Consider the following 26584-nt stretch of genomic DNA (forward strand, 5'->3'; position numbering starts at 1 on the left):
TGTTACAGTTCCCGTCTCTGATTTTGACTAGAAGCAACAGCTCAGGTATGAAATGGGTGCCCTGCTCCGAAATGATTGGTTATTTAAACGCGGAAAGGAGATTTTTATAAAGTAATTGCAACCCATCCGATCCTTTTCTCTTCCAATTCTCCCGTCCCAGAGGTGGACGTGACACGTTTTAGCCAGTGGAGGAAACGACCGTAGAAGGAAGGAGCCGACGGAATAATAGAACAAACCTCACCTGCCTTTAAACGCTGATAGGAGGAAAAACGAGTACGACAGACGTTGAGGCCAAGTTTCAAAAAGGCTACTAGAATTAGGTAGAATTAAAAACGTGGCCGGGAAAGACCCCTGAAGGTGCATTTTCAAGAGGCAACCGAGCTTCGTTTTTCTTTGAAGAGATTTTGCTTCTCATCTGAAAAGCTTCATCACTTCTGGCAGAAGTTCTGCCCAGAACTGATGACGCTTCTCAGATGAGATGCAAATCATCTTCTTCTTCTTCTTCTTCTTCTTCTTCTTCTTCTTCTTCTTCTTCTTCTTCTTCTTCTTCTTCTTCTTCTTCTTCTTCTTCTTCTTCCTCCTCTTCCTCCTCCTCCTCCTCCTCCTCCTCCTCCTCCTCCTCCTCCTCCTCCTCCTCCTCCTCCTCCTCCTCCTCCTCCTCCTCCTCCTGGAAGGGTTTATAATCCTTGCAGAGAGCTGGCCATTTGCATTCTTTTAGAGCATCATTGAGGCCACTCGGAGGCTTATCTGTGTCCTCAGGTCTTCAAAGAAAAAACATGGAAAGTCCAGTTGCCCCCTGAAAAAGCTCTTTTGGGACAACCATGACCTGGAGGACTGAGATTTTCCATAGACATGAACCCAAAGTTCTACTGATGACGGTCAGACAAGAGTTTTAACTTAGAGTGGTTTAAGGTTTCTTCCCTTTGCATGGTAAACAACCAGCTTTCTTTCTAACCCTTTTGGAGTGGAAAGAGACGAAAGCTTCTATTAGATAATTGGACTGACACGCTTGTCTTTATTTCCGTAAAGGTATAATTAATGGAGAGACTACTGTTGTCTCCTCGGTATGCACATGTGCCAGTTATTTTGGGTGATGGAATAGTTGGGTTCCAAGAATGGAAATTCAAGAGTCTTTCTGGTAGAAGGTTTCCCCTTCATGTTCCTTGGGATGGTCTGTTAAATTTCCCATCCTGCCATCTTTCTTTCTGGGACCAAGGAGAAGGGAGGGAAGGAGTGAGGGAGTGAGGAAGGGATAGAAGGAATGGTTGGAAGGGAGGGAGGGAAGGAAGAAACGGGGAAGGAAGAAGAGGAGGAGAGAGTGAAGGAAGGGAAGGGAAGGAAGGAAGGAAGGAAGATATTATGCAGCAAGCAATCAAATAGCATCAAAAGTCAAGAAAAATAGCTTGTTGCAATTTAGAGAAAATTTCCCATGTTTATAATTTCCACATGAGGAGATTTATCTTGGTTATCAGAAGTCAATGTTGCCTTAAAGTACATAGAACAATGATGTCATCCTGAAGGTACTTTATCTAATTTCCTCCCTCCCTCTATTCTTTTCCTTCCTTCCTTCCTTCCTTCCTTTCTTCCTTCCTTCCTTCCTTCCTTCCTTCCTTCCTTCCTTCCTTCCTTCCTTCCTTCCTTCCTCCCTCCCTCCCTCCCCCCTCCCTCCTTTTCCTTCCTTCTTCCCTCCCTCCCTCCTTTTCCTTCCTTCCTCCCTTCCTTCTTTTCCTTCCTTCCTCCCTCCCTCCTTTTCCTTCTTTTCTCCCTCCCTCCCTTCTTTTCCTTCCTACTTCCCTCCCTCCTTTTCTTTCCTTCTTTCTTTCCTTCCTTCCTTCCTTCCTTCCTTCCTTCCTTCCTTCCTTCCTTCCTTCCTCCCTCCCTCCTTTTCCTTCTTTTCTCCCTCCCTCCCTTCTTTTCCTCCCTCCCTCCCTCCCTCCTTTTTGTTCTTTCCTTCCTTCCTTCCCTCGCAGCAAAAAGGCTAACTCAGTCACTTTTCTTAGCAAAAGGAAAGCGTATTTTCATCCTGATATAAATTGGCATGTTTTACCGACGGAAATTATTTCTCCTACCAGCTTTCACAATATTTTAATACAGCGTGTGGCAGTATGCAAATAGACGGAAGTCTGGTGGCAGAACCATTGGAACTTACTTTTGTCGCACAATCTTTTCCTCCCACACAACCCAGCTCCACCGCAGCTGTTGGAAATCAGCTTCCCCACCCACAGGAAGATGTATGAAATATCACTGACAGGCCTACGTATGTGTGTGTGTGTGTATGTACGTACACACATTTGTATCTTTGAAAATCAACTTTTATGCCTCTGTCGGTCTATTTTTCAGAGAGGTGTTACGGAGCTGCCAAATTGCCGCGCCTGTGATCTTCAGTAAAATTTTGAGAAAATTGGTATCCTGTCACATCTTTGTTAAGCCAGAGTTTTCCGTTTATTGTTTGGGCTGATTCTCAAATGAGCAGACTTGCCGTGGCTGATTTAGGAGGAGCAGAGAAGACAAAACAATCTAATCGCCCTCACCTTTGGGCTCGTCCTGATTACAAACTGACTCAAATTATTAAGCCACAAATGTTGAGTGGATAAGACATTAGCAAGCCAGGTTTTTGTCTAAGGAGATTCTCAGGTAAAGGTTAAAGTAAAGGTTCCCCTCGCACATATGTGCTAGTTGTTCCCGACTCTAGAGGGTGGAGCTCATCTCCGTTTCAAAGCCGAAGAGCCAGTGCTGTCCGAAGACGTCTCCGTGGTCATGTGGCCGGCATGACTCAACACCAAAGGTGCACGGAACGCTGTTCCCTTCCCACCAAAGGTGGTCCCTATTTTTCTACTTGCATTTTTTACCTGCTTTTGAACTGCTAGGTTGGCAGAAGCTGGGACAAGTCACGGGAGCTCACCCCATTACGTGAACTAGGGATTCGAACCACTGAACAGCCGGCCTTTCGATCGACAAGCTCAGCATCTTAGGCACTGAGCCACCATGTCCCTTATGATTCTCAGATACCTAGGTCATAATTGGAGGAGGAGAAGGAAAATAAAGAGGAGGAGGAGGAGGAGGGAAAGAAGGAGAAGGAGAAGAATTAGAAGAAGAAGGAAAAGAATTAGAGGAAGAAGAATTAGAAGGAGAAGCAGAAGGAGGAGAAGAATTAGAAGGAGGAGGGGGAGGAGAAGCAGAAGAAGGAGAAGAATTAGAGGAAGAAGAATTAGAAGGAGGAGGAGGAGAATTAGAAGGAGAAGAATTAGAGGAAGAAGAATTAGAAGGAGGAGGAGGAGAAGAAGGAAGAAGAAGAAGAAGAAGGAGAAGAAGGAAGAAGAAGAAGAAGAAGAAGAAGAAGAAGAAGAAGAAGAAGAAGAAGAAGAAGAAGAAGAAGAAGAAGAAGAAGGGTTTAGTGTTTAACAAATAAAAGTTTATAATAATAATAATATAGTCGTAAATAATATTAGTTGTTTCGCTTCTCGTCCAAGAAGCTTCATCAGTTCATCATGCAACTGATGAAACTTCTTGGAGGAGAAGCAAAACCTTTTCTTCTTCCTCAAGGGGAAAAAAACAGTCATTTTTCGGGGGGTAGAGAAAGCACTTTTGAGAAAAGCCAGCTTTTAGTTTGCAGAGACGGTGTTTCCCCAGAATTCACTTGCTGGGCACCGCTTGAAGGGATTGTCATTCTCCATTCAGGGTGCCTTTTTTCTCCTCTCCTTGCTCTGGGCAGCGGGCTCTAACGATAAAATAAATAGCTTTTGGCAAACCTCTAAAGCTATCTTTACCCATCGAGGTTTTGAAGTTTTGGGGGGGTTGGGGGCGTTGCTTCCTACCTCGGGTGGGGCGGGGGGCTCAGAGCATCGAATTTTCCAGAAAAAATCTCCCTCCGTCCACGTGGTTTGGTGGTGAATTTAAAATTAAGCAGGGAGAGACGAGTCCCGTCGTACAATCGGCTTTCTCTGCAGGATTACGGCTGTGCGATAGCGAACTGTACCTTGTTATTATTTTTTTTTTTTAAAATCTCAGAGCTTTACAGCAAGGACCCACACTTACTTTGGCTTTTAGAGAGGCCCGGGTTTTTGAATTAAAATAGTGCAATAGTAATATGTGGGATTCTCAACCTCAATATTGCGCTGTAATTTTTTTTTATTTATTTTTTTTACTGAAACCGGGGACAGTAGGATGCTCGGAGACAGGAATCAGAGGTGGCTGTGCTGGCCAGCTGTTGCATGGATTCCACGTAGCTGCCTTTAAGAAAATGGACTTTTGCTGTCCTTAGGATCACAGGGTGTTTTGGGGTTTTTTTTTTAGTGGGCTACTACAGTACAGGTAGTCCTTAACTTACAATCAAGGTTGCTAAACTTTGGTTTAGCAACCAAAGTTACCGTGGCATCACCCACGACGAGGCCGGGATGTGGCAGGCACAGAAGCTCTTTCTAACTCTGTCGGCCAAAATTGGCCAAAATTGGATTTCAAGAAGGTTGTTGGGTTATGAACCTTTCAAAGTTTTTAGACTTATGAAACAGAGAAGGGATCTGGAGATCTTTTCTGCATCAGAAGATATCACTGATTCTTCTCCTTCTCCTCCTCCTTCTCCTCCTTCTTCTTCCTTCTTCTCCTCCTCCTCTTCTTCTTCCTCTTCCCTCCCTTTTGATCTACAAATGCTCTTCTTCTTCTTCTTCTTCCTCCTTTTCCTCCACCTCTTCTCCTCTTCCTCCTCCCTCCTCTTGATCTACAAATGCTCTTCTTCTCCTCCTCCTCCTCCTCTTCTTCCTCCTCCTCCTCTTCCTCATCCCTCCCTCTTGATCCACAAATGCTCTTCTTCTCCTCCGCCTCTTCTTCTTTTTCTTCTCCTCTTTTTCTTCCTCCTCCTCCTCTTTTCCTTCTCCTCCTCCTCTTCCTCCTCCCTCCCTCTTGATCTACAAATGCTTTCCTCCTACTGTTCTTTCTTCTCCTCCTCTCCTCTTCCTCCTCCTCTTCCTCTTTTCCTCCTCTTCTTCCTCCTCCTTCCTCCTCCTCTTCCCTCTCTTCCTCCTCCTCCCCCGATAGCATAATAGTGCTGTCTGCTTAGTTGGTATTCTGAACTTGAAAACCCCATCCAAAATACATTTTGTTCAGTTTCAATTTGTTTTTGTTATAATAATTGATCAGGAGCGAAAAATGAGAATACATTCCCTTTGACTCAACCTACAGAGTAAACAGCCTAATTTAGATTGACATAACCATTATCTTGAGAAGTACTACAGGCCTTTCCATAGATCTGTGCTATGATTAGTAGCCTTTCTGGATAGGCGTTGCTGGGTATAGTAGCACTCTTCAGCACTCACTCTGTGAAGAGAAAAGGGAAGACAGACATGGGTTCTCGGTGAGAATCCCTGTAATAAGACCATAGTAGCAAGCGTTGGCCTTTGACTCTTCCACTGCCAACATTACTGCATCGTTCATGGGTGAAAGAATCAGGTCCAAACACAAAAGGGTTCGAATTTAGTGCTCCAGCCTATGCACAATGTTCTCAACTAAAGGTTTGCACCTGAGTTGAACTAGAAAATACTCAATGGCATTCAAAGAAAGTTAGTTTTGAGGGTTCCTTGCTGTTCTCCGAGCTTGCTTGTTTTCTTGAAGACGTTTCATGACCCAAGTAGGTAACATCATCAGTGCTAGAAGGGAGTTGGGCTTGTGGAGTAGAGGAGGAGGAGAACTGTGGGGTCCTTGGTGCTCTCTGAGCTTGGGTTCACGGCACCACTGGGCAACATCATCATTGCTAGGAGGGAGGAGGGTTTGGAGGGAGGAGAAGGAGAAGGACGGTGGGGTTCTTGGTGCCGTCTGAGCTTGGTTGTTTCCTTGCAAACGTTTCACGACCCAACTAGGTAACTTCATCAGTGCTGCTAGTGGTTAGATTTTTTAAAAAGTCATCTGTCAGCGCTTCAACGCTGGCATAGAGAGAGAGAGATAAGCTCTGAACTTTTGCCTGCTAAATCCCTTTGAAGTCGGGTTGTCGTGGAAATGAAGAGGGGGGGAAACATTCCTGGGAAATGACGAGACAAGAAGTCTGAAGAATGACTTGGAAGATAGCCAATGAGAAGCAGAGATTTGGGGATCGGAAAGGGAGGGATTGGGGGGGCAAAAGGTCAGTCTTGTCCGCATCGAATCATGATCCGGTGGCTGTGCTCAATTAAAGAAAAGATTTCCTTAAAGATTGGCAGTTTGGAAATTCATTTATTTTGAGATAGCATCGAAGTCTGACATCATCTTTCTTAAGGCTGCATGGAGATTAAACTCATTCCTCATTAGACGTGTACGAAATCATGGAGTTGTGGGGCCTCTTGGCGTGACGTCCGAAGGCTTTTGCCTTGACAGAAGAAACGGATTCGAGTGTTGTTCGGGACGTATTGAAACACCTCCACTGTTTCACTCCTTAGTTCGTCCTGCAGCATTCATTCTCTCCTTTAAATCCTGAGGTTTGCTTGTCGTTTTCTTCAGTCTTGTTCTTCCTCTCATTTTCTTGAAAGGGCCAGTTATCCCAGGCTTTGGAAGAAGCAGGAAATCAGAAGAAAAGAGCAGAGATGGTAAGTTTATTTCTTTTTATAATGTTTAATTTAAAAAAAAAAAAACTTACACATTTATTTACTTGATTTATAGCCCAGTATTATTTTCAGGGTCAAAAGCTGCCTATATAAGGGAAGCCATTAGAGGGCGTTTCCCTTCTCAAGCCTTCTCCTCCTGCATTGTACTTCTTGTTCTCTAGTCCTGTGTATCTCAATTGCTCTCCGTGTATCAGTAGCTGCAAAGGTATTTAACCACGCATAAGTTTGTAAATATTTCACTGTAGATAAAACCAGTGGTGAAATCCAATTTTTTTTTACTACCAAATCTGTGGGCGTGGCTTGGTGGGGGTGGCAGGGGAAGGATACTGCAAAATCTCCATTCCCACCCCACTCTCGGGCCAGCCAGAGGTGGTATTGGCCGGTTACCCAAACTACTCAAAATTTCCGCTACCGGTTCTCCAGAACCTGTCTGAACCTGCTGGATTTCACCCCTGGATAAAACCACTGTTATTTATATAAAAGGCGCTGTGTGCTGTGTTTTGCTCCTGGGTTTATCTCGGAATACTAGTTACGCTGCCTAAAATCTGACCCTTGCACCTAGAACTCACGGCCTCCTTTGTTTGTCACCCAGAATTTTAACCACTAGACCAAGCTACTTCTCAATATGGAATACTAATTTATAATTTCCGCATTTACGTGATCACAAGCATTTCACAGCACATGGTTTCCAACTTTGAGGCTCCGGGATTAAGCCCTAAAGAACCGGGATAAGCAAAAAAGCCGTAGACTGAACATATTCCAAAAAATACGCTGGGAATCCCCATTTTCTACGCATGCAAAAAACAACAACAACAACAACAACCCACACCTATATAATCTATTGTTGGCTCTTTTCTGGAGGCAGTTGCTTATTTACCAGCCTGCATGGGGCTGGGGGCATAAGGATGCAGAATTTTCAGCAAAAGGAAAATGTTTTAATTGCCTTCCTGTAATTCCCTTCGGTTTGTTTTACACTTTTCAGTGACTCATTTTCCTCTGATCCAGGCTGTGGGCGGCTGGATTTAATAATCAATACAGGATCCTTTTCTTTCTTTCTTTCTTTCTTTCTTTCTTTCTTTCTTTCTTTCTTTCTTTCTTTCTTTCTTTCTTTCTTTCTTTCTTTTTTCTTTCTTCCTTCCTTCCTTCCTTCCTTCCTTCCTTCCTTCCTTCCTTCCTTCCTTCCTTCCTTTCTTTCTTTCTTTCTTTCTTTTTTCTTCCTTCCTTCCTTTCTTTCTTTCTTTCTTTCTTTCTTTCTTTCTTTCTTTCTTTCTTTCTTTCTTTCTTTCTTTCTTTCTTTCTTTCTTCCGCAGCTGTCCTTTGCTCATAACTTTTCAGTTCAAGTTTGGGGGAGTCCGGCTGGCTCGCCTCGAGGAACTGATTACAAGCCTGTGCAATCAGAACGGTTTAGCTAAAGCAAAAAACTAAGCGGCCCCGAATAAATAAGGATTAAAAAGTCCCGAGGGAAGCTGAATTTGTATTCACGGCGGCAGGAGGATGAGCAGCACAAGCTGTCCCTCAAAATGTATGCAGCGCTTGGTAGTGAAACATCAACTGATGAAAATGCTATCTGCCATTTGGCCATCTGCTTGGAGTCCTCTCTGTACGCTTTAAGTCTCGGTAGACGTTCCTCAGCGTGAGAATTAAAATCAGAGGCTAATTAAAGGGGAGACTGTTGTGTTTGAGGACCACGTAATCTGAAAAGACGAGAGCTTACAGGGCATCTGGAGAAGGGCTGCTTAGGTCTATTAGAGGTTATTTCAGAATAGATCTAAGGCAGTTCTCCATCTAAAGTTTAACAGCCTGTGAGAGTCCTTGATGGTAAGACATTCAGTCAAGTTTCATTCTGGAGTTAGCTTGGTTCAAGAAAGTTCTCCTTGCTCTTACATTTCTATTTAGGCAAACTTGACATTTGCCCGTGATCGTTCAGGGGGTCAAAGGGGGTAACAAGCAAGGAATGATGGGTTATCAACAGCCAGTCAAGTTCCACCAGGCCCTGATCATCTGTTCCATCTCTTTGGAGGTCTGTGGAGGTTCTCAGTCATCTAGGTCATGGTTGTCCCAAAGATGCTTTTTCAGGAGGCAACTGGACTTCCTGGTTCTTCTTTGAAGACGTTTCGATTCTCATCCAAGAAGCTTCTTCCAAACATCTTCTTCAAGGTCCATGGAGCTTCCCAATCATCCAGGTCATGGTTGTCCCAAAGATGCTTTTTCAGGAAGCAACTGGACTTCCTGGTTCTTCTTTGAAGATGTTTCGATTCTCATCCAAGAAGCTTCTTCCAAACATCATCTTCAAGGTCTACGGAGCTTCCCAATCATCCAGGTCATGGTTGTCCCAAAGATGCTTTTTCAGGAAGCAACTGGACTTCCTGGTTCTTCTTTGAAGATGTTTCGATTCTCATCCAAGAAGCTTCTTCCAAACATCATCTTCAAGGTCCATGGAGCTTCCCAATCATCCAGGTCATGGTTGTCCCAAAGATGCTTTTTCAGGAAGCAACTGGACTTCCTGGTTCTTCTTTGAAGACGTTTCGATTCTCATCCAAGAAGCTTCTTCCAAACATCATCTTCAAGGTCTACGGAGCTTCCCAATCATCCAGGTCATGGTTGTCCCAAAGATGCTTTTTCAGGAAGCAACTGGACTTCCTGGTTCTTCTTTGAAGACGTTTCGATTCTCATCCAAAAAAGTTTCTTCAACTCTCTCCAGGTCTGCTCCAGAACTGAAGAACCTTCTTGGATGATAACCTTCAAAGAAAAACCAGAAAGTCTAGTTGCCTCTTGACAAAAAGCACCTTTGGGACATCTCTCTGAAGGGGTTCAAGAAAAGATTGGACCACCATTTGTCCTGAATGGAATAACGACACCTGCCTTGGGCAAGGGGTTGGAATAGAAGACCTCCAAGGGCCCTCCCAGCCCTATGATTCTATTTACTCTCACAGCATTTTTTTTTAAAAAAACTTGATTTATATGCCGCCCTTCTCCGGAGACTCAGGGCAGCTTACAATGCATTAAGCAATAGCCTTCATCCTTTTGTATATTTATGCAAAGTCAGCTTATTGCCCCCACAAACTGGGTCCTCAATTTACCCACCTTAGAAAGGATGGAAGGCTGAGTCAACCTTGAGCCTGGTGAGATTCGAACCTGCAGTAATTGCAGGCAGCTGGTGTTAATCACAATGCTATCAGTCTGCTGAGCCACCAGGCCCTTTGATTTGATTTTCCAGGATCTCAAAACGGAGGTCTTTTGCGCTGGTGAGTTTGACCAGGATTGCATTTGCTAAAGATGTGGATGTCCATTGAGATACGTTGAGCAATACCCACATTTGCAGTGTCGTGAGAGTTACGAAAACGAAATTCACGTTGACCATGTCAACGTTGTCGCCTGGTTGCGCAAAAGACACAACGGTTGTCTTTTGAAACATCATCAGGCAGGTCCTATTTCCATGTAAAACCTCGTCTGCAGGAAAAGCTGCTCGTAAAACATATAATCCGAGAAGCACCTGTCAATTTTGACCCGGGATTTTACTTGAAATTCTGGGCTCATAAGATTACTGGTTGTCCTATTCTCAGAGCTCCTTGGGCAGCTCGGTTTGAGGTCCTCTTTCTTTTCTTTTTTTTTCTTTTTTCTTTTTCTGCTCTAACCGTGTAGTACATAATTTCAGGAATAAGCGATCTGCCAGATGGACTCCTCTGGGTTGTAACTATTTCTTCTATTATTGGTCTTTTTTTGCAAAAGGGAACTGCCAACTGTGTCAAGCTGTGCAGAGGGCATCCGCTCTTGAAGCCGGAGTGGCTCTCAGGTCTGCTACTGAAATAGACTTCAATTGAAATATGAAGATGGCTGCCATGAGGCCATTTGACAACTCAGGTGGCTGGAAGACTACATTGCTGTCTCTCGGTCTGTCTGTCTGTCCATCTGCCTGCCTACATTCCCATCCACCCACCCACCTACCTACCTACCTACCTGATTAGAATTATTATTATTATTATACATTTCCTTCCTCCCTCCCTCCATCCCTTCTTTCCCCCTTTCCTTCCCTTAGCTCTGCCTCATTTTCTCTTTTCCTTCCTTCCTCCCTTCTTTCCTTCCTTCTTTCCTTCCCTTAGCCCTTCCTCATTTTCTCTTTTCCTTCCTTCCTTCCTTCTTTCCTTCCTCCCTTCTTTCCTTCCATTAGCCCTGCCTCATTTTCTCCCTTCCGTCCATCCATCCTTCATTCTTTCCTTCCTTCCTCCCTTCTTTCCTTCCCTTAGCCCTGCCTCATTTTCTCTTTTCCTTCCGTCCTTCCTTCCTTCCTTCCTTCCCTTAGCCCTGCCTCCTTCTCTCCTTCCTTCCTTCCTTCCTTCCTTCCTTCCTTCCTTCCTTCCTTCCTTCCTTCCATTAGCCCTGCCTTGTTTTCTCTTTTCCTTCCTTCCTTCCTTCCTTCCTTCCTTCCTTCCTTCCTTCCTTCCTTCCTTCCTTCCTTCCTATTGAGCAGTGTCATTGAGAAGGTCATGGGAAATCAGTTGCAGAGGATAGTCGGCAAAGTGGATTAACTAACACACACTCACACACAAACCAGTGTTGCGTCTTGGGACGTGGACCTGAGACCGAGAGGGAATTGCCAGCTCTTGTGGAATCCGAAAACACTTCCAAACCTTCCCCATTACCTCTTCTAAAGCCTCCTCTAGGTCGCGTTAAAAGCAGGCTACATTGCAAATGTTAACATAAACTCCTATTGCCCAATTAATGGGAGTTGACTTATTAATTGCTGTTAAAGGCTACGAGTTGATTGCTCTGATTACAGAAACGCCGTCTCCCTCTTAGAAACACTTAGCAAATGAGCTGGGGGTGCTTCTATTTAAAGCGGAGAGGTCTACGGTGGCTCAGGTAGCATCCTTATCCCTACACTCATGTGAAATACTAAATGGGTGAGTTACCGGTGCCAGGTGAAAAGAGGATGGGGGGGGGGATCCAGGTGGTGTGTTTACCAAATGCCAGCCCACTCGTAGCACCCAAAATCACCGCATCAAAAGATCGACAGACCCACCGAGCTAACTGACTCTTGTCTGTTTCAGCGCACGATTCAATTACTTGTCTGCGAAAGTCAGTTTAACCCTGGAAAGGAAGAGAAGGAATGAAAAGGAGAGGCATTTAAATCGCTTCAGCTAATTGCAGTTGACAAGACAAAGGCAGTTTGACTTTCCAGTATTAATTAGCAAACCCGTGCTAATTAGCTTGTATAAGCACAATTTATGCATCTTTCTCTCAATGAAATTTATTCTGCAACCGAGCCGACAGTCTTCGGGATGTGCCACTCGTATCATCAACGTACTTCACCCTAATTAAGCATGGGCAACAGCGGCTAGAGAGTTTCTGATTATATCCTTTGATAGTTTGGATCCCGTTGTGAACTTGAGGTGGGGTTTTATTTTCGAGTTGGCGAGAAGTTCACCTCTGTCGGCCTGCCGAATGGAGGTGTGGCAAATCTATTTTCTCTAGAATTGCTCCAGGTTTAAAAACATATATATATATATATATATATATATATATATATATATATATATATATATATATATATATATATATATATATATATATATACATACATACATATATATATATATATATACATATATATATATATATATATACATATATATATATATATATACATATATATATATATATATATACATATATATATATATATATATATATATATATATATATATATATATATATGTTTTTATATATATATATATATATATATATATATATAAAATATATATATTTTCCCCTTCCTTTCCTGAATTCCAGAGGAGAGGCATTTCACTTCTTGCAGGGACAATATTCCTGAGAAGTATTAAAATATAAAGCAGTTGCCAAAACAAAGCAATAAAAGATTATTAGGGGACTGGAGGCTAAAACATACGAAGAACGGTTGCAGGAATTGGGTGTACGTCCTGCCTTCGGGCGCTTGGAAGAATAGGTTGACCCCTTCCTCTTCTTCGTGGCAGCCCCTCAAATATTGGAAGGCTGCTATCCTGTCACCCCTGGTCCTTCTTTTCATTAAACTAGACGTCTATTTCTTCATATATTTTAGCCTCCAGTTCCCTCTCGGTCAACGCGTCCTCCTGCAATCTCTATTCAAGTCAGTTCCTATTTACCCTTCCCCTGTAAAACCAGCTTTCAAAGAGGTTTCGTTATTCTGACCATCCGTTATCAGTTCCAACTTTTTCAAGTTTACAACAGACTTGACTGCTAACTGTTTATGACAGGCTCCCTTGCTTTTAAAGCAAAGCATCCTTTTACTTCGAGGAGTTTTTGACGGGAGATTTTTGTCACGGAGCGGAAAGACGTAACTATTTCCCCCCAAAAAACTCTGCAGCTAGCTATCCTGTCAGTGACTCCAATGGATGTAGAGTAGAGTAGAGTAGAGTAGAGTAGAGTAGAGTAGAGTAGAGGAGTGGAGAGTGGAGTGGAGTGGAGTGGAGTGGAGTGGAGTGGAGTGGAGTGGAGTGGAGTGGAGTGGAGTGGAGTGGAGTAGAGTAGAGTAGAGTAGAGTAGAGTAGAGTAGAGTAGAGTAGAGTAGAGTAGAGTAGAGTAGAGTAGAATATAGAATTAATAGAATAGAATTACCATAATAGAAAAGAATAGAATTAATAGAATAGAAAATAGAATAGAATAGAAAACGGAATAGAATAGAAAACGGAATAGAATAAAATAGAATTAATAGAAAACGGAATGGAATGGAATGGAATTTATAATATAGAATAGAATAGAATAGAATAGAATAGAATAGAATAGAATAGAATAACAGACTTGGACCTTGGAGGTCTTCTAATCCAACCCCCTGCTTAGGCATACAATATAGAATAGAATAGAATAGAATATACAGAATAAAATAGAATATAAAATAGAATAGAATATAGAATATAGAGAATAAAATAATAGAATAGAATAGAGAAAAGAGAAGAGAAGAAAGAAGAGAAGAGAAAAGAAAAGAGAAAAGAAAAGAAAAGAGAAAAGAAAAGAAAAGGAATAGAATAGAATAGAATAGAATAGAATAGAATAGAATAGAATAGAATAGAATAGAATAGAATAGAATATAAAGAGAAGAGAAAAGAAAAGAGAGTAGAGGATAGGATAGGATAGGATAGGTTAGGATAGGATAGGATAGGATAGGATAGGATAGGATAGGATAGGATAGGATAGGATAGGATAGGATAGGATAGGATAGGAAGTTGGAAGGGACCTTGGAGGTCTTCTAGTCCAACCCCCTACTTAGGTAGGAAACCCTATACCATCGTTGATAACAAATAGTTGGTACCAAAATGGCTCATATCAAACTGTTGGGCTTAGAGAGAAAAAGGAGAGGGGGGGGGAAACTCTTCCAAGGTTATTAGTTACAAGTGTTTAATATTTATGCACATTTCCGCCTGGGAGATTCCCTCGTTTTCATTATTCCTTGAGTAGCACAGGGTGCGATCCTTCTTAGTAAAGGATGGGCTAATTTGCATTTTTCCGGTCCTGGGACAAGAAAAAAAAGTAAAATCTGGACCATCCATCTTTTGGAGAAGAGCAAAAAAAAAAAAAAAAAGCCTGTTGTGATTGCAATGGGCGTATGAGCTGGGCCAAGCCTTCTGCTAGCCAAGATAATAATGAACAAGCCAAATACAGCTTCAGTTCTTGCCAGACCTTTGGCAAGAAGGTACTGGGGAAAAAAAATAAAAAAATAAAATAAACAGCAGCCACTAAATCACAGCCAAAGCTGCTCTAGCATAAATCTCTGTCCATTCGTCCTGCAAGGCAACCTTAACGTTGGTTCCAATTAATGGACGGTTTAAGTAAAAGGAAGGCCGGCATTAAAACTAATTTACAATTTCTTCCCTATCCTAGTACAGGCAGTACTTACGACCAGTAGTGGGTTGCTACTGGTTCGCCCCGGTTCGGCAGCAAACTGGTAGCGGCGGAGGCGGAAGGCTCCGCCCACTCGCCCGGATGTCTCTGCGCATGCACAGAAATTTATGTTTCATGCAGAAAAGCATTGCGCGTGAGCGCGGCCGCACCCACGAGTGAACCGGTAGCAATGGGATTTGAAACCCACTTCTGCTTACGACCCCAACATTTATGTCGCTAAGTGAGACATTTGTGAAGTGAGCTTTGCCCCGTTTCACGGCCTTTCTCGCCACCGTTGTTAAGTGAATCAGCGCAGTTGTTAAGTTAGTCACCCGGCGGCCAAGTGAATCTGGCTTCCCCACTGATTTCGCTCGCCAGAAGGTCTCAAAAGGGGATCGATCACGTGACACCCCACCACACCCCGCCCCCAGGACACTGCCACCGTCGTAAATGCGAGTCAGCTGCCAAGCATCCGGATGGAAATTGCGCGATGTGAGGCTGCCAAGGTCGTATAAGTGAAAAAAATGGTCGTAAGTCACTTTTTTCCAGTCCCGTTGTAACTTCAAACGGTCACTAAGTGAATGGTCACCACGTCCAGCAAAACGGCACAAATCTTGGAGGGGAGGAGCGGAAACAAATTAGATTTTATTTTGCAGTGTTGGAGGAAGATTTAGAGCTGCACAGCAGCACTCCCGCACCGGTGAGAAAAGGATTGTTAAATATTTATCGCGTCCGAGAACTCACCGTTAATATATATATACATATATTGTCTGAGTTAGAGACTTGGATCAAAGTAGTGCAGTTGCTGACTTCAGCTGATCTCAGCCCTAGTGTGGATTTTTAGTAAGGTTTCTTCCCCCCCTCTTCCTTCCTAGTGCAATTTTTCAAGTTAATACCAAATGTCACTCTATTTCGTTTCCAAATATAATCTCTAGAAGAGAACATTCCCCCCCCTCCTTATTTTCAATCTCAGAAGTTAATGGATGAATTTATATTCCTTTCTCCCACTTGGGCCCCTAAATTAAGAGCCGTAATTATGAGAGGCCGCTCGGTGGAAAGGAACCGATGAACAGAGTTTGGAAGGGACCTTGTAGGTCATCTAGTCCAACCCCACCCCCACCCACTCCCGGCCCAAGCAGGAGACCCTACACCAAACCAGATGATCGGGACTGGAGGATGAAACATACGATGAACCGTTGCAGGAACTGGGTATGTCTAGTTTAATGAAAAGAAGGACCAGGGGAGACATGAGAGAAGTTTTCCAATATCTCAGGGGCTGCCCCAAAGAAGAGGGAGTCAAGCTATTCTCCAAAGCACCTGAGGGCAGGACAAGAAGCAACAGATGGAAACTCATCAAGGAGAGAAGCAACTTAGAACTAAGGAGGAATTTCCTGACAGTGAGAAGAATTAATCAGTGGAACAACTTGCCACCAGAAGTTGTGAATGCTCCAACACTGGGAATTTTTAAGAAGATGTTGAATAACCATTTGTCTGAAGTGGTGTAGGGTTTCCTGCCTAAGTAGGGGGTTGGACTAGAAGACCTCCAAGGTCCCTTCCAACTCTTCTTATTCTATTCTGTTCTATTTCTGACAAATGGCAGTCCAATCTCTTCTTGAAAGCCTCCAGGGATGAGTCCGTGTAATGAATAGAGTCCTAAGGGAAGACGGATAGTCCCCCCGATGGCAGCTGCTGCCCCCTTACTGCCCCACTGTTCCTTTTGCTCTCCCCAAAGACAATACCACCCCCACCCACTCCCGTGAAGCTGTTTTTTGGGGTTCCCATTAATGGCCTTTGCTCGCTCAATGGACCGGGGGGGGGGGAGAGAAGCTTTCCGCTGGTCGTGGGAGCCGTAAAAATGGCTTGGGCTTTGCAAAGAACTCACCTCCGACTACCGCAGGGCTCCCTCCCTTGACTGTCGGGGTGTCCAGAGAAGGGGCTAGCATCCCCCTGGTCACATGATCAGAATTCAGATGCTCATATTCATGACGGTCGCAGCATCCCCGTGGTCACGCGATGCCCGTTTTGCGACCTTCTGGACAAGCAAAGCCCAATTCACTTAACCACGGTGGCAAGAAAGGTGCTACAATGGGGCTAAAGTTCACATAACCGATGTCTCGCGTAGCGGCGGACATTTTGGGCTCGGCTGCGGTCTCAAGTCGAGGACTACCGGTAGCCTCCGATCCCCGACTTCTGCTGCCGTGGCGTCACGCCGCAAAACCATCGAACCAACTTTGCCTTTGGAAACCGAATTCGCAGCTCCCCGGGAAAATTCCTCCAGCTGTCCGACAGCTCTCCTAAATCTCAACCGCGCCTGTAGGCCATTGTTTGTTCAACAGAGGGATGTACCTAACACATCGCCACGCCGTGAAGGAAGGTGCGAATTGTCACTCCCTCTATCGTCACCGCAAGCGAGGCGGTGTGGTCACGCAGTTGCTTGCGCCAGTTTCGTAAACCCCCTTCGGCTTCCCTCCCTGCCATCCAGGCGCAATTGCAGGGCCCCCAGCGATCTATTACGAACCCCCCCACGCCTCTTTCTCCAGAGGGAAACGGTGGGCAATTTATCTGCCGGTGTCAAGAGGACAGGTGGCAGCCGGGCACTCGGCCTTGAGTCCGCTTATCCCATGATAAATAGGCTGTTTACTGGGGCTCGTTCTTGGAAGCCGCGCAGACCAGCTCCGAACTATAATAATAACAAACCTCGTTGCAACCTTCAGCTGCAAAGCAAAAGCGTGGGGCATGATAAATGGCTTCGTGTGGAAACAGTGGGGTGGAATTGAAAATCTCCTGCTAGACTGCCTGGTTTCCCCCCTCGGATACCCCGTTCCCTGGAATTATCTTCAGCGCCGGCTTGAACGGAGCCATCTACGATGGGTTGAGCTGAAAAAAGTAAGAAGGAAACAAAAAAACCCCGAGAAGCCCAGTAATCATAAAATTGAGGACAGTATTTCTCGCTGTGATCACCTCACCGGCCAACCGGTATGAATTATGGGGTCTTTTTTTTTTTTCTTCCTTCCTTCCTTCCTTTTCTTTCAACGATATGAGAATGCAGGTGAGGGCAGATTTAGGAGGCAGTTTTCAATCCCTTTTAAGGTGCTCTTTGAAGAATTTCTGGACCTTCTTACAGATCGTGGCCCATCACTCCATGATGCTTTCAGATTGGAACCACAGAGCGGAGATGAATGGAGGGGCTTGGGAAGGGGCTAACTCAGGGTGTCCAACCTTGGCAGACTGTAAGACTTGTGGACTTCAACTCCCAGAATTCCCCAGCCAGCCATGCTGGGGGGGCACCATGTTCTGTAATTCTTCAAAGAGATTCTTTAAAAAATATATATATTATATATTTTTCTATATAATACATCACATTTTCCATTTTACAGTGACAATGATCTCTTTCCATTTCTTTCCTTCTCCTTCCCTCCTTTCCCTTCTCCCCTCCACTTCTCTCTCCTTCCCTCTCTCCTTCTCCTCTCCCCTCCCTACTTTCCTCTCCTTCCCTCTCCTCCCTTTTCCTCTCCTTCTCTCCCCTCTCCTCCACTTTCCTCTCTCCTTTCCCCTCTCTGCTTCCCTCTTCTTCTGTGTCCTTCCTTCTCCTCTCCCCTCCCTCCTTCCCTCTCCTCCCTTTTCCTCCCCTCTCCCCTTCTCTACTTCCCTCTCCTTCCCTTTCTCCTACTCCTCCCCTCCCCTCCACTTCCCTCTCCCCTTTCCCCTCTCTGCTTCCCTCTTCTTCTGTGTCCTTCCTTCTCCTCTCCCCTCAGCCTTTCTTCCCTCCTCTTCTCCCCTCCCCTCCCCTCTCTCCCTTCATCTGTCCACCTCTCGTTCCTTCCATCCTTTTCTTTCAAAGAGATTCTTAAAGAGGATTGTTCCCACACTTTAAGATAGGAGAATCATGAAGAGAGTGGGCTATGTCTCTCCCAGTAGGGCTGCTATCAAGAAAGGCCGATTTCTCATGGCTTGCCAGCTTCATCAGTCTTGCTGATGGAATCACAAATAAAAAATGGGGAAGGATGGTCCTTCAGAGGACCTGCTCCCAACCCTTGCTCCTTTTCTCCTGTTCCTGTGCTCCGTGAGATCCAGGTTGGACATCTGTACTCCCAGGCTCCATACAGTTGGTGGTGGGTCCTCCATTTCAGTGGAACCTCCCCACCGAAATCCAGCTCCAAATTTGGCCACAAGACATCATTTAAGGTTCAGAATGGTAATTTTAAACAATTGCGCCTGCCATTCTTCCCTGGTTTGTCACTACTGTCTTGACCCTTTGTGCTGCTTGGGGGTCTTCATCCAAGGAGGTGGGTGGGAAATAAAATGGTGTGTGGGACCGCGATGGCTCTGCATTTAAAGACGCTGAGCTTGCCAGATAGGTTCGAAACCCGAGCTCGACACAATGGAGGGAGCTCCCGTTCCTGGCTGCAGGTCCCGTCCACCTAGTGGTTCGAAAGCATGCAAATGCGAGTAGATAAATAGGTACCACTTCAGTGAGAAGGTAACTGTGTTCCATGCACCTTGGCATGTAGCCATGCTGGCCACATGACCACAGAAGTGTCTTTGGACAATGACGGCTCCCTTGGCCAAGAAACGGAGATGACCATCGTGCCCTAGAGTCGGATGTGACTGGACATGGGAAACCTTTAATCTTAGCAAAACTTTGTCCCTTCCTGGTTGAGTTGGCAGAATCAATCATCCGCAGTGTCATTTCTCCTCTGCATGATGGGTTCTACATACTTAGATAGCCCATCTTGGCTAACCTTCCTCTGTTCCTGTAGTTCCATTTCCAACTAGTTGCTAATCCAAGCGTGGTTCCTTGGTGGTCGGCCAGCTGCCATTTCCTACCTGCTCTGTCCAGGGAGTCAAATATACGCATATATTACCTCTAGCGCTGAAGCCATCCTCCCTGCCTTTGGGCCTCATCCTGCAGAGTGGAATTAAGATGCTGCCAGAGCCTCCCATCGTCTTGTCGAAGGATATTGTATGCTAATGCTTTATTTCCCCTGGGGCCTTAGGCCACAGACTTCAGGATGTGTGTTCTTGGCTTTGCATCTCTAATTGAGGCACGTTGTTTGTTGTTTTTCCACTTGTGGAGAAAGCTCTGCATTGTGACCCTGGCTTTTTTGTTCTTATTTCAAGAAATCGAAAACTAGAGAAGACTAGTTTTGCAGGATCTAATCTCCAGTCGGTCAACGGGACCAGAGCAGGGGTGAAATGCTCCCGGATCGGACCGGATCACTCGATCCGGTAGCGATTTTTCCTTGTGGTTCGGTGATCCGGTAGCAATCACCGCCTGGGTGTCATTACTTCCTGGTTTTAACCAGGAAGTAATGTTTTTTTACCTTCTGCACATGTATGTGACCCGTGTGCTTCCGAACCGGTAAGGAAGGTAAATAGATTTCACCCCGGACCAGAGGTTTTGCCTTCCGAGCTTTCGGACTAATGTTGGAGCCCGTCCATCCTCGGGGAACTTCTCTTTGGCAGACTGTTTTGGGCTCGTCTTTGTGTGGCATTTATACGGGGTGTGTGGCTTTTTAGTTGTTGATTGGGGTGTTGATGGCTGGCTAGTAAGCTGTTGGCTGTTGACATGCATTCAAATTTTGCATCTGCTAAAGATTGTTGGACGAACAAGCACAAAAATAGCCAGGGAAGCACAAGCAAACGACAGCCAACAACAGATTGGGGTGTGGATGCATGCCTATTAAGTCGTTGGCTTGTTTCCTTGTGCTGCCAAGCTCTAGCCACCTAAGTATTTGGTAAGCTGGGGGGGTAAATCAGCACTCCTGTTGACTGACTAGGGCAGGGGTCTGCAACCTTAAACACTCAAAGAGCCAATTGGACCCGTTTCCCACAGAAAAGAAAACACCGGGAGCCACAAAAACTCTTCCCGTGCCTGACTATTTCTTCAGCGGCCACAAAACTAGCCTATGTAGTTCAATTAAACGTTCTGTTTTCTTCTGAAACTTTTCTTTTCTTGGATTTATCCATGGTTGGCCTACCGGGGGTTGAAAAGTTCAGTAAATCATGTGCCGGCGGGTGTCGCACATTGGCTGTGACGCATATTTTGAGTGATAGGGAGCCGCAACAGAGGGTTGAAAGAGCCACATGCGGCTCCAGAGCCACAGGTTGCCGATTCCTGGACTAGGGGCCCATTTCCCAGGCTTCAATCACTTCCCTGGCTGTTTTTGTGCCTGCTCGCCCAACAATCTTAGTAGCTGCAAAATTGAAGGTATGTCCTTATCTGTTGCAATGCGAGGCTACTAATGACAAAAAAGACCTAATTTTTGTCAAGGTTGGGTGGGATGAGAAGACCGATTGGAGGTGGAGTGTGACATCGAAGGAATTTCGTGAACTTTTAATAGGAATGACCCAAAGTTTGATGTAAAATCTGCCTAGGCACTATCAGAATTTATTTCAATCAGAATTTATTTAAGACGTGTGGAGGCAAAAGACCTCTTCTAAAAATCATTCCAAGAGAGAGACACACTTAATCCTTCAGTAAGGAACAGCTGAAACTCTATTATCTTCTCCAAATGTGTCTTCCACGGTTGATGATTCATTGAAAAGCACGGAAATCTGTGCCTTGCATCTCACATTACAATCCAAAGGTAAGTCAGATAAAACAGCTTGGCGGATTCCCACAGGTGTCTGACAAAACCCAGAGCGGTATCAAAATAGCATCATGTGAATCATAACATCATCAGGGCAAATAGCATCTGACACACATTAGAAGATGGTTTGCTCCCCCTTTTCGACTCTCCCCAGACACCCACAAGCATTCTACTCACACTTAAAGCAGGAGCCTCTTTATTTTGGAGCCGTATACTCTGGAATCTTGCCCTTCCTTTGAAGTTTCCTGAATTGTTTTAATGAGGTTGCTCTTTGTTTGTCTCTGAAGGGATAAGTGTGATTCCTGAAAGTGGCAGTGAAGAAAGCTTTGGTCCTCTGGACCTCTTAATTTCATTCGGTGATTTCATACAATTTATCTGTTATGGTATGGGCTAAGCGTAAGTTTAGACCAAGAAGTCATTCCTCTAATTTTCAAGGTCCCAACTTACTAATAGAGATTCACGAAGGTCTATCAGCCTGTTATGGAGCCTTAATAATAGGGTTTATTGGTTGCTTTTGTCCCGAAGGTGCTTCTTGGATGAGAATGATAAGCAAAATGTCTTCAAAGAAAAACCAGAAAGTCCTCTTGAAAAAGCATCTTTGGGACAACCATGACCTGGATGATGGAGAATCTCCATAGACATTGATTATTTTTATTTAGCAAGAGGTATCAACCCAGCTGCAATAGCCCAGAGTGATTAGTAAACCAAAACATGATGGCTTGTTCAACGAATGATGGGCACTGTGAATCCCATAATATGAGTTTGCAGTCTGTTTCACTTTAAACCATGCAACCGACCATCACATTGTCTTCATCTCATACTTCAATGGGTATGGAAGGCTTATTTGTGTCTCAATGTCTGGTGACCACACCAAACAAAGCTAACTTCCCACCTGTTCTCTTTATTTTGTAGCTGGAGGTAGAACTTCAGATGCTGAAGAGACAAGCGTCCACCGTAGAGCCCAGCAACTTCCTCGCCAAAGAAGAGCTGGATACCCTGAGGTGAATGTCCTCCCTTCTACTCTTAGTGATAGAGCTGAGGAGAAAGAGATGGAGTCAAGTCTCTTCCAACTCCAAAATTGCTCCTAGAAGAACTTCTGTCCCAACCTGGGGATCAGTATAACATCAGTATATCATAATCAGATACTGATTATGATTACAATAACGATGATAACCAACATTCAGGGTCTTGGTAACTTTCCCCACTGCTGTGATGTTAATAGACAAAAAACACATGTTGAAGGACATCAGTATTGCGTGGTGAACTTTCAGACAAATGCCACGGGATCCCGCCCAGGATAATGCCCCTCCGCCCCAAACTAGCAAGGATCCCAACCAGGATTAATGACTTTGGAAGCCAGAGAGAGAGAGAGAGAGTGAGAGAGAGAGAGAGAGAGAGAGAGAGAGAGAGAGAGAGAGAGAGAGAGAGAGAGCACAAGCGCACTATTCAGTAGAGATAGTAGACATCAGTGTTTATAAGTTTGTAGTTGCATCTATGGTATACTCCATGACTTTTCTGAGAAGTTTCCTTCTCGCAGTTAAGCAGAAAAGCACATGTGGACGGTGCATTGTTTGTTCTGTAGGGCTGTATACAGAATTTCTAACAAGAGCTCATAGTCTCTTTCTCTCTCACACATACACGCAAAGGCACACATGTACAGATAACAAAATAAAGAGAGAGAGAGAGGGAGGGAGGGAGGGAGGGAGAGGGAGAGGTCTTACCGAATCCATAAGCATTCTTTGTCTTTTCAAGTTCTGGCATCCACTAATTAGATGAACTCGGATGCCACTTATAGATGATGGATTACTTTTCCAATTTATGGCGTGCCAAGCTGACAGGTAGATTGCCTCTTGAAATAAAATTATCCGGCTTTCATTTTGAGAGTGAGTAGGGCGGGGACCCTTCTGAAGCAGCAGGGAGTTTGGTGAAAATGTATACAATTTGCACTGCTGACATTTTAAACTTTGCAATCGTGGCGGGAATCTGTAGCTCGGGTGCAGGATGGGGGTGAAGGTTTCGTTCTCCGAGCTCGTGGGTTGATTTCCTCCCCTGATGTAACCTCCCCATCACAAGACACACTCACACCTGGCCCAGGGGTGGGGCTGCTGGGGGTTCGCAGGGATTCGGGAGAACCTCTAGCTAAGATTCTGTGCAGTTTGGAGAACCCACAAATCCTACTCCTGGCTGGCCCCGCCCACCCCACCCCTCCCCTCCCAGGAGTCCCCACTGGTAAGTGTAGGGCGCGCATGGAGGCTCAGGGAGGGCGAAAAACGGGCCTACCGGAAGTTCAGGAAGGATGGAAACGGGCCCATTTCAGGCCTCCAGAGGGCCTCTGGAACCTGGGGAGGGCGTTTTCGCCCTCCCGGAGGTTCAAGGAAAGCCCCCGGAGCCCGGGGAGAGCAAAAACACTCCACCCACCACCGCCACCACTGTCGTGGTACAGGAAGCCAACTAGGCCATGCCCACCATGGCCACGCCCGCCCAGCAACTGGGCAGAGAACCCCTTGCTAAAATTTTTGAAGCCCACCCCTGACCCATCAAAAGACCCTACTGGCCACACAAAGCCAGTAGAGTAGAGTAGAGTAGAGTAGAGTAGAGTAGAGTAGAGTAGAGTAGAGTAGAGTAGAGTAGAGTAGAGTAGAATTTTTTATTGGCCGAGTGTGATTGGACACACAAGGAATTTGTCTTGGTGCATATGCTCTCAGTGTACATAAAAAGAAAAGATACAAGAAAAGATATAAGGAGAAGAAAACCCACACTGACATCCCCTAAACTCCACTGAAGATATTACCCAGCCTGGTAACGAAACATCTGGAAACCAACCCACAAAGCTCAGAAAACAAAACTTCACCCTCATTTTAAATTTTCACAGCAGGTTGGGCTTGTTGCATCTTGCTCAAGGCAGTTCATATGGGGGGTGGTCTCTCTTCTGCCCCACCACTACGGCAGCAGCCCCGTGTCTGTTTGAGTCGGGAGAGACCTGGTTGTCCAGAGTCACTTGGTGAGGTCTCTGGTTATCAAGAAACTTGAACCTGGTATCAGACGCAAAGGAGCGGGACGGTACATTCAGTTGCAATTTACAAGGACCTACTGCTCAGCCTATGCTCAAGAATCTAATCAACTAAAGTTCAAATTTGAATCAGTGCCAGATACGAGTCAACAGACTTCAAGGGGTTGCTTGTGGCAACGCAAGGACTCCAGGCTTCTGACATGTTTAACTCCGCCCTCCAGCTTTGCCTGCCTTTCTACACTTGGGTTTCCTCAGTGCAAATCAGTGGTTGCTCCCCCTGGTTCGGACCGATTCTATAGAACTGGTAGTAAAACCGGTGGGAGGCTCCGCCCACCAACCCCGAAGCGTCATCCGAACGCTTCTGCGCATGTGCAAAAGCTTCTGCGCTTGCGCAGAAGAGCACGCGCGCGGCCCCGTTGCGAACCGGTAGTAAAGGTAGGTAGTACTTACCCCTGGAGCAAATCCAACTATTTTAGCTCCTACACCCTACTAGCAGATGTTCTCCAAGCTACTCCATACTTCTAAACCAGGAAATGGCTTTTCTCTCCCAACAGGGAAAGAAAAGAGATTTTGTAAATTCTCACCCGTTCACTACTCAAATAGTTATCTCCGGCTGATGTTTCACACAGTTCACATTCATGGCAAAGGTAGTTGATTGATGATTTAAAGGCCAAACAATTCATCGCTCATCGACCGTCTGACATGCTTTATGCTTCCGTCCTGTAAGGCCTGAAGAGGAATTAAAATGCACTTATACAAAATACATTTGTGTTTTTGGCATCACGCGTGACATCTCGGTGTGCATCTTCCCCACCCACCCTTTTCCTTCTGCAAAATCTCCATTCCCTGCCCACTCCCAGGGGAAGGATATTGCAAAATCTCCATTCCCACCCCACTCCAGGGGAAGGATACTGCAAAATCTCTTATTTCTACATAATAAAAAATGCTTTCAAAAGGCTCTGACGATCCCAGCTGAGTTGCCTGATCGTCAGAGGCTTTTTTTTCTTTTAAATGCCTCTGACGATCCAAGCTGAATTGCCTGATCAACAGAGGCTTTTTTTCTTTTAAATGACTCTGACGATCCAAACTGAGTTGCCTGATCTTTAGAGGCTTTTTTTCTTTTAAATGACTCTGACGATCCAAACTGAGTTGCCTGATCTTTAGAGGCTTTTTTTCTTTTAAATGCCTCTGACGATCCAAGCTGAATTGCCTGATCAACAGAGGCTTTTTTTCTTTTAAATGCATGCCTCTGACGATCCAAGCTGAATTGCCTGATCAACAGAGGCTTTTTTTCTTTTAAATGACTCTGACGATCCAAACTGAGTTGCCTGATCTTTAGAGGCTTTTTTTCTTTTAAATGCCTCTGACGATCCAAGCTGAATTGCCTGATCAACAGAGGCTTTTTTTTCTTTTAAATGCATGCCTCTGACGATCCAAGCTGAATTGCCTGATCAACAGAGGCTTTTTTTCTTTTAAATGACTCTGACGATCCAAACTGAGTTGCCTGATCTTTAGAGGCTTTTTTTCTTTTAAATGCCTCTGACGATCCAAGCTGAGTTCCCTGATTGGCAGAGGCTTTTTTAAAAAGCCGTTTTTAAAAAGCCTTTGCCGATCAGGCAACTCAGCTTGGATCGTCAGAGGCATTTAAAAGAAAAAAAAAAGAAGCCTCTGATGATCGCGCGGCTCAGCTGGGCATGGGGGGGAGGCAGGGATTTTTGCTACCGGTTCTCCGAACCACCCGCCTCCATCGCTACCGGATCGGTGGATCCGGGCCGAACCGGGAGCATTTCACCCCTGGTCGAACCTTTAACTGCCTATGTCCATGAACATTGGGTGGTTAAAATCACACACACAGAGAGAGAAACACACATACATACGCACAACTCGCCCCCTGGAGAATTCAGGCATCCAGGTTAATTTCCACCTTCACTCACCCACCCCCCAAAATTTGTATTCACATCCTATGCACGAGAGGCTGCATTTTTTTTTAAAGAAAAAAAAAATACATATCTTTTGTCTTCTGTTTCTTTTAATGTGGAAAGTAAATTATCTCCAGGAAGCTTAAAAGACTTTTATCTCCATCTCTGCCCACCCGACACCCGCCCCCCCCCCCCTCTCCCCACTCCTCCTCCCAATCCAGCTTCGGAGAACAAAAGGCCTCTTTTCATCAGAGTTTTTTTTTTAAATAGCGGTTATACGTTGAAAATTCTCTTTTTCGACATTATTACTTCTGAGGAAACAACACAAAGTAATATTAACACTGCCAGTCCTTCACCTACACCTGGCCTCCCATAAATCACGTTAGCCCATTCGGTGATCTCCGTAGCCGGCGGCCGCTTCGGGACTCCAATAGCGTAACAGGTTGTTTCACCCAGGAGGATAAAAAGCGTTCTGTTGGGGTTTATTTTATTTTATTTTATTTTATTTGCGGGGAGTTAAAGGAACATTTTGAACCGGAATAAATGAAAACACTCCCCCCCCCCCATCCCCCAGCAGCAACTCGATGTCAGTTATGGATTTGGAAAATTGATGGTTTTGACTAA

The 26584-nt window shown here is 44.9% G+C and overlaps 1 protein-coding gene across 1 annotated transcript in view; it reads left to right on the forward strand.

Moving 5' to 3' along the window:
* The window catches only part of MAD1L1 (mitotic arrest deficient 1 like 1), a 250357-nt gene that overhangs the window by 137575 nt on the left and 86198 nt on the right, over positions 1–26584 (forward strand). Inside the window, 2 exon segments of the mRNA XM_070955353.1 lie at positions 6492–6548; positions 21944–22032. Coding sequence (XP_070811454.1) covers positions 6492–6548; positions 21944–22032 — 146 coding nt within the window.

This window comes from Pituophis catenifer, unplaced genomic scaffold (assembly GCF_029215685.1).
Source record: "Pituophis catenifer annectens isolate HBS135680 unplaced genomic scaffold, rPitCat1.0.hap2 SCAF_16, whole genome shotgun sequence".
Classification (NCBI taxonomy): Eukaryota; Metazoa; Chordata; class Lepidosauria; order Squamata; family Colubridae; genus Pituophis; species Pituophis catenifer.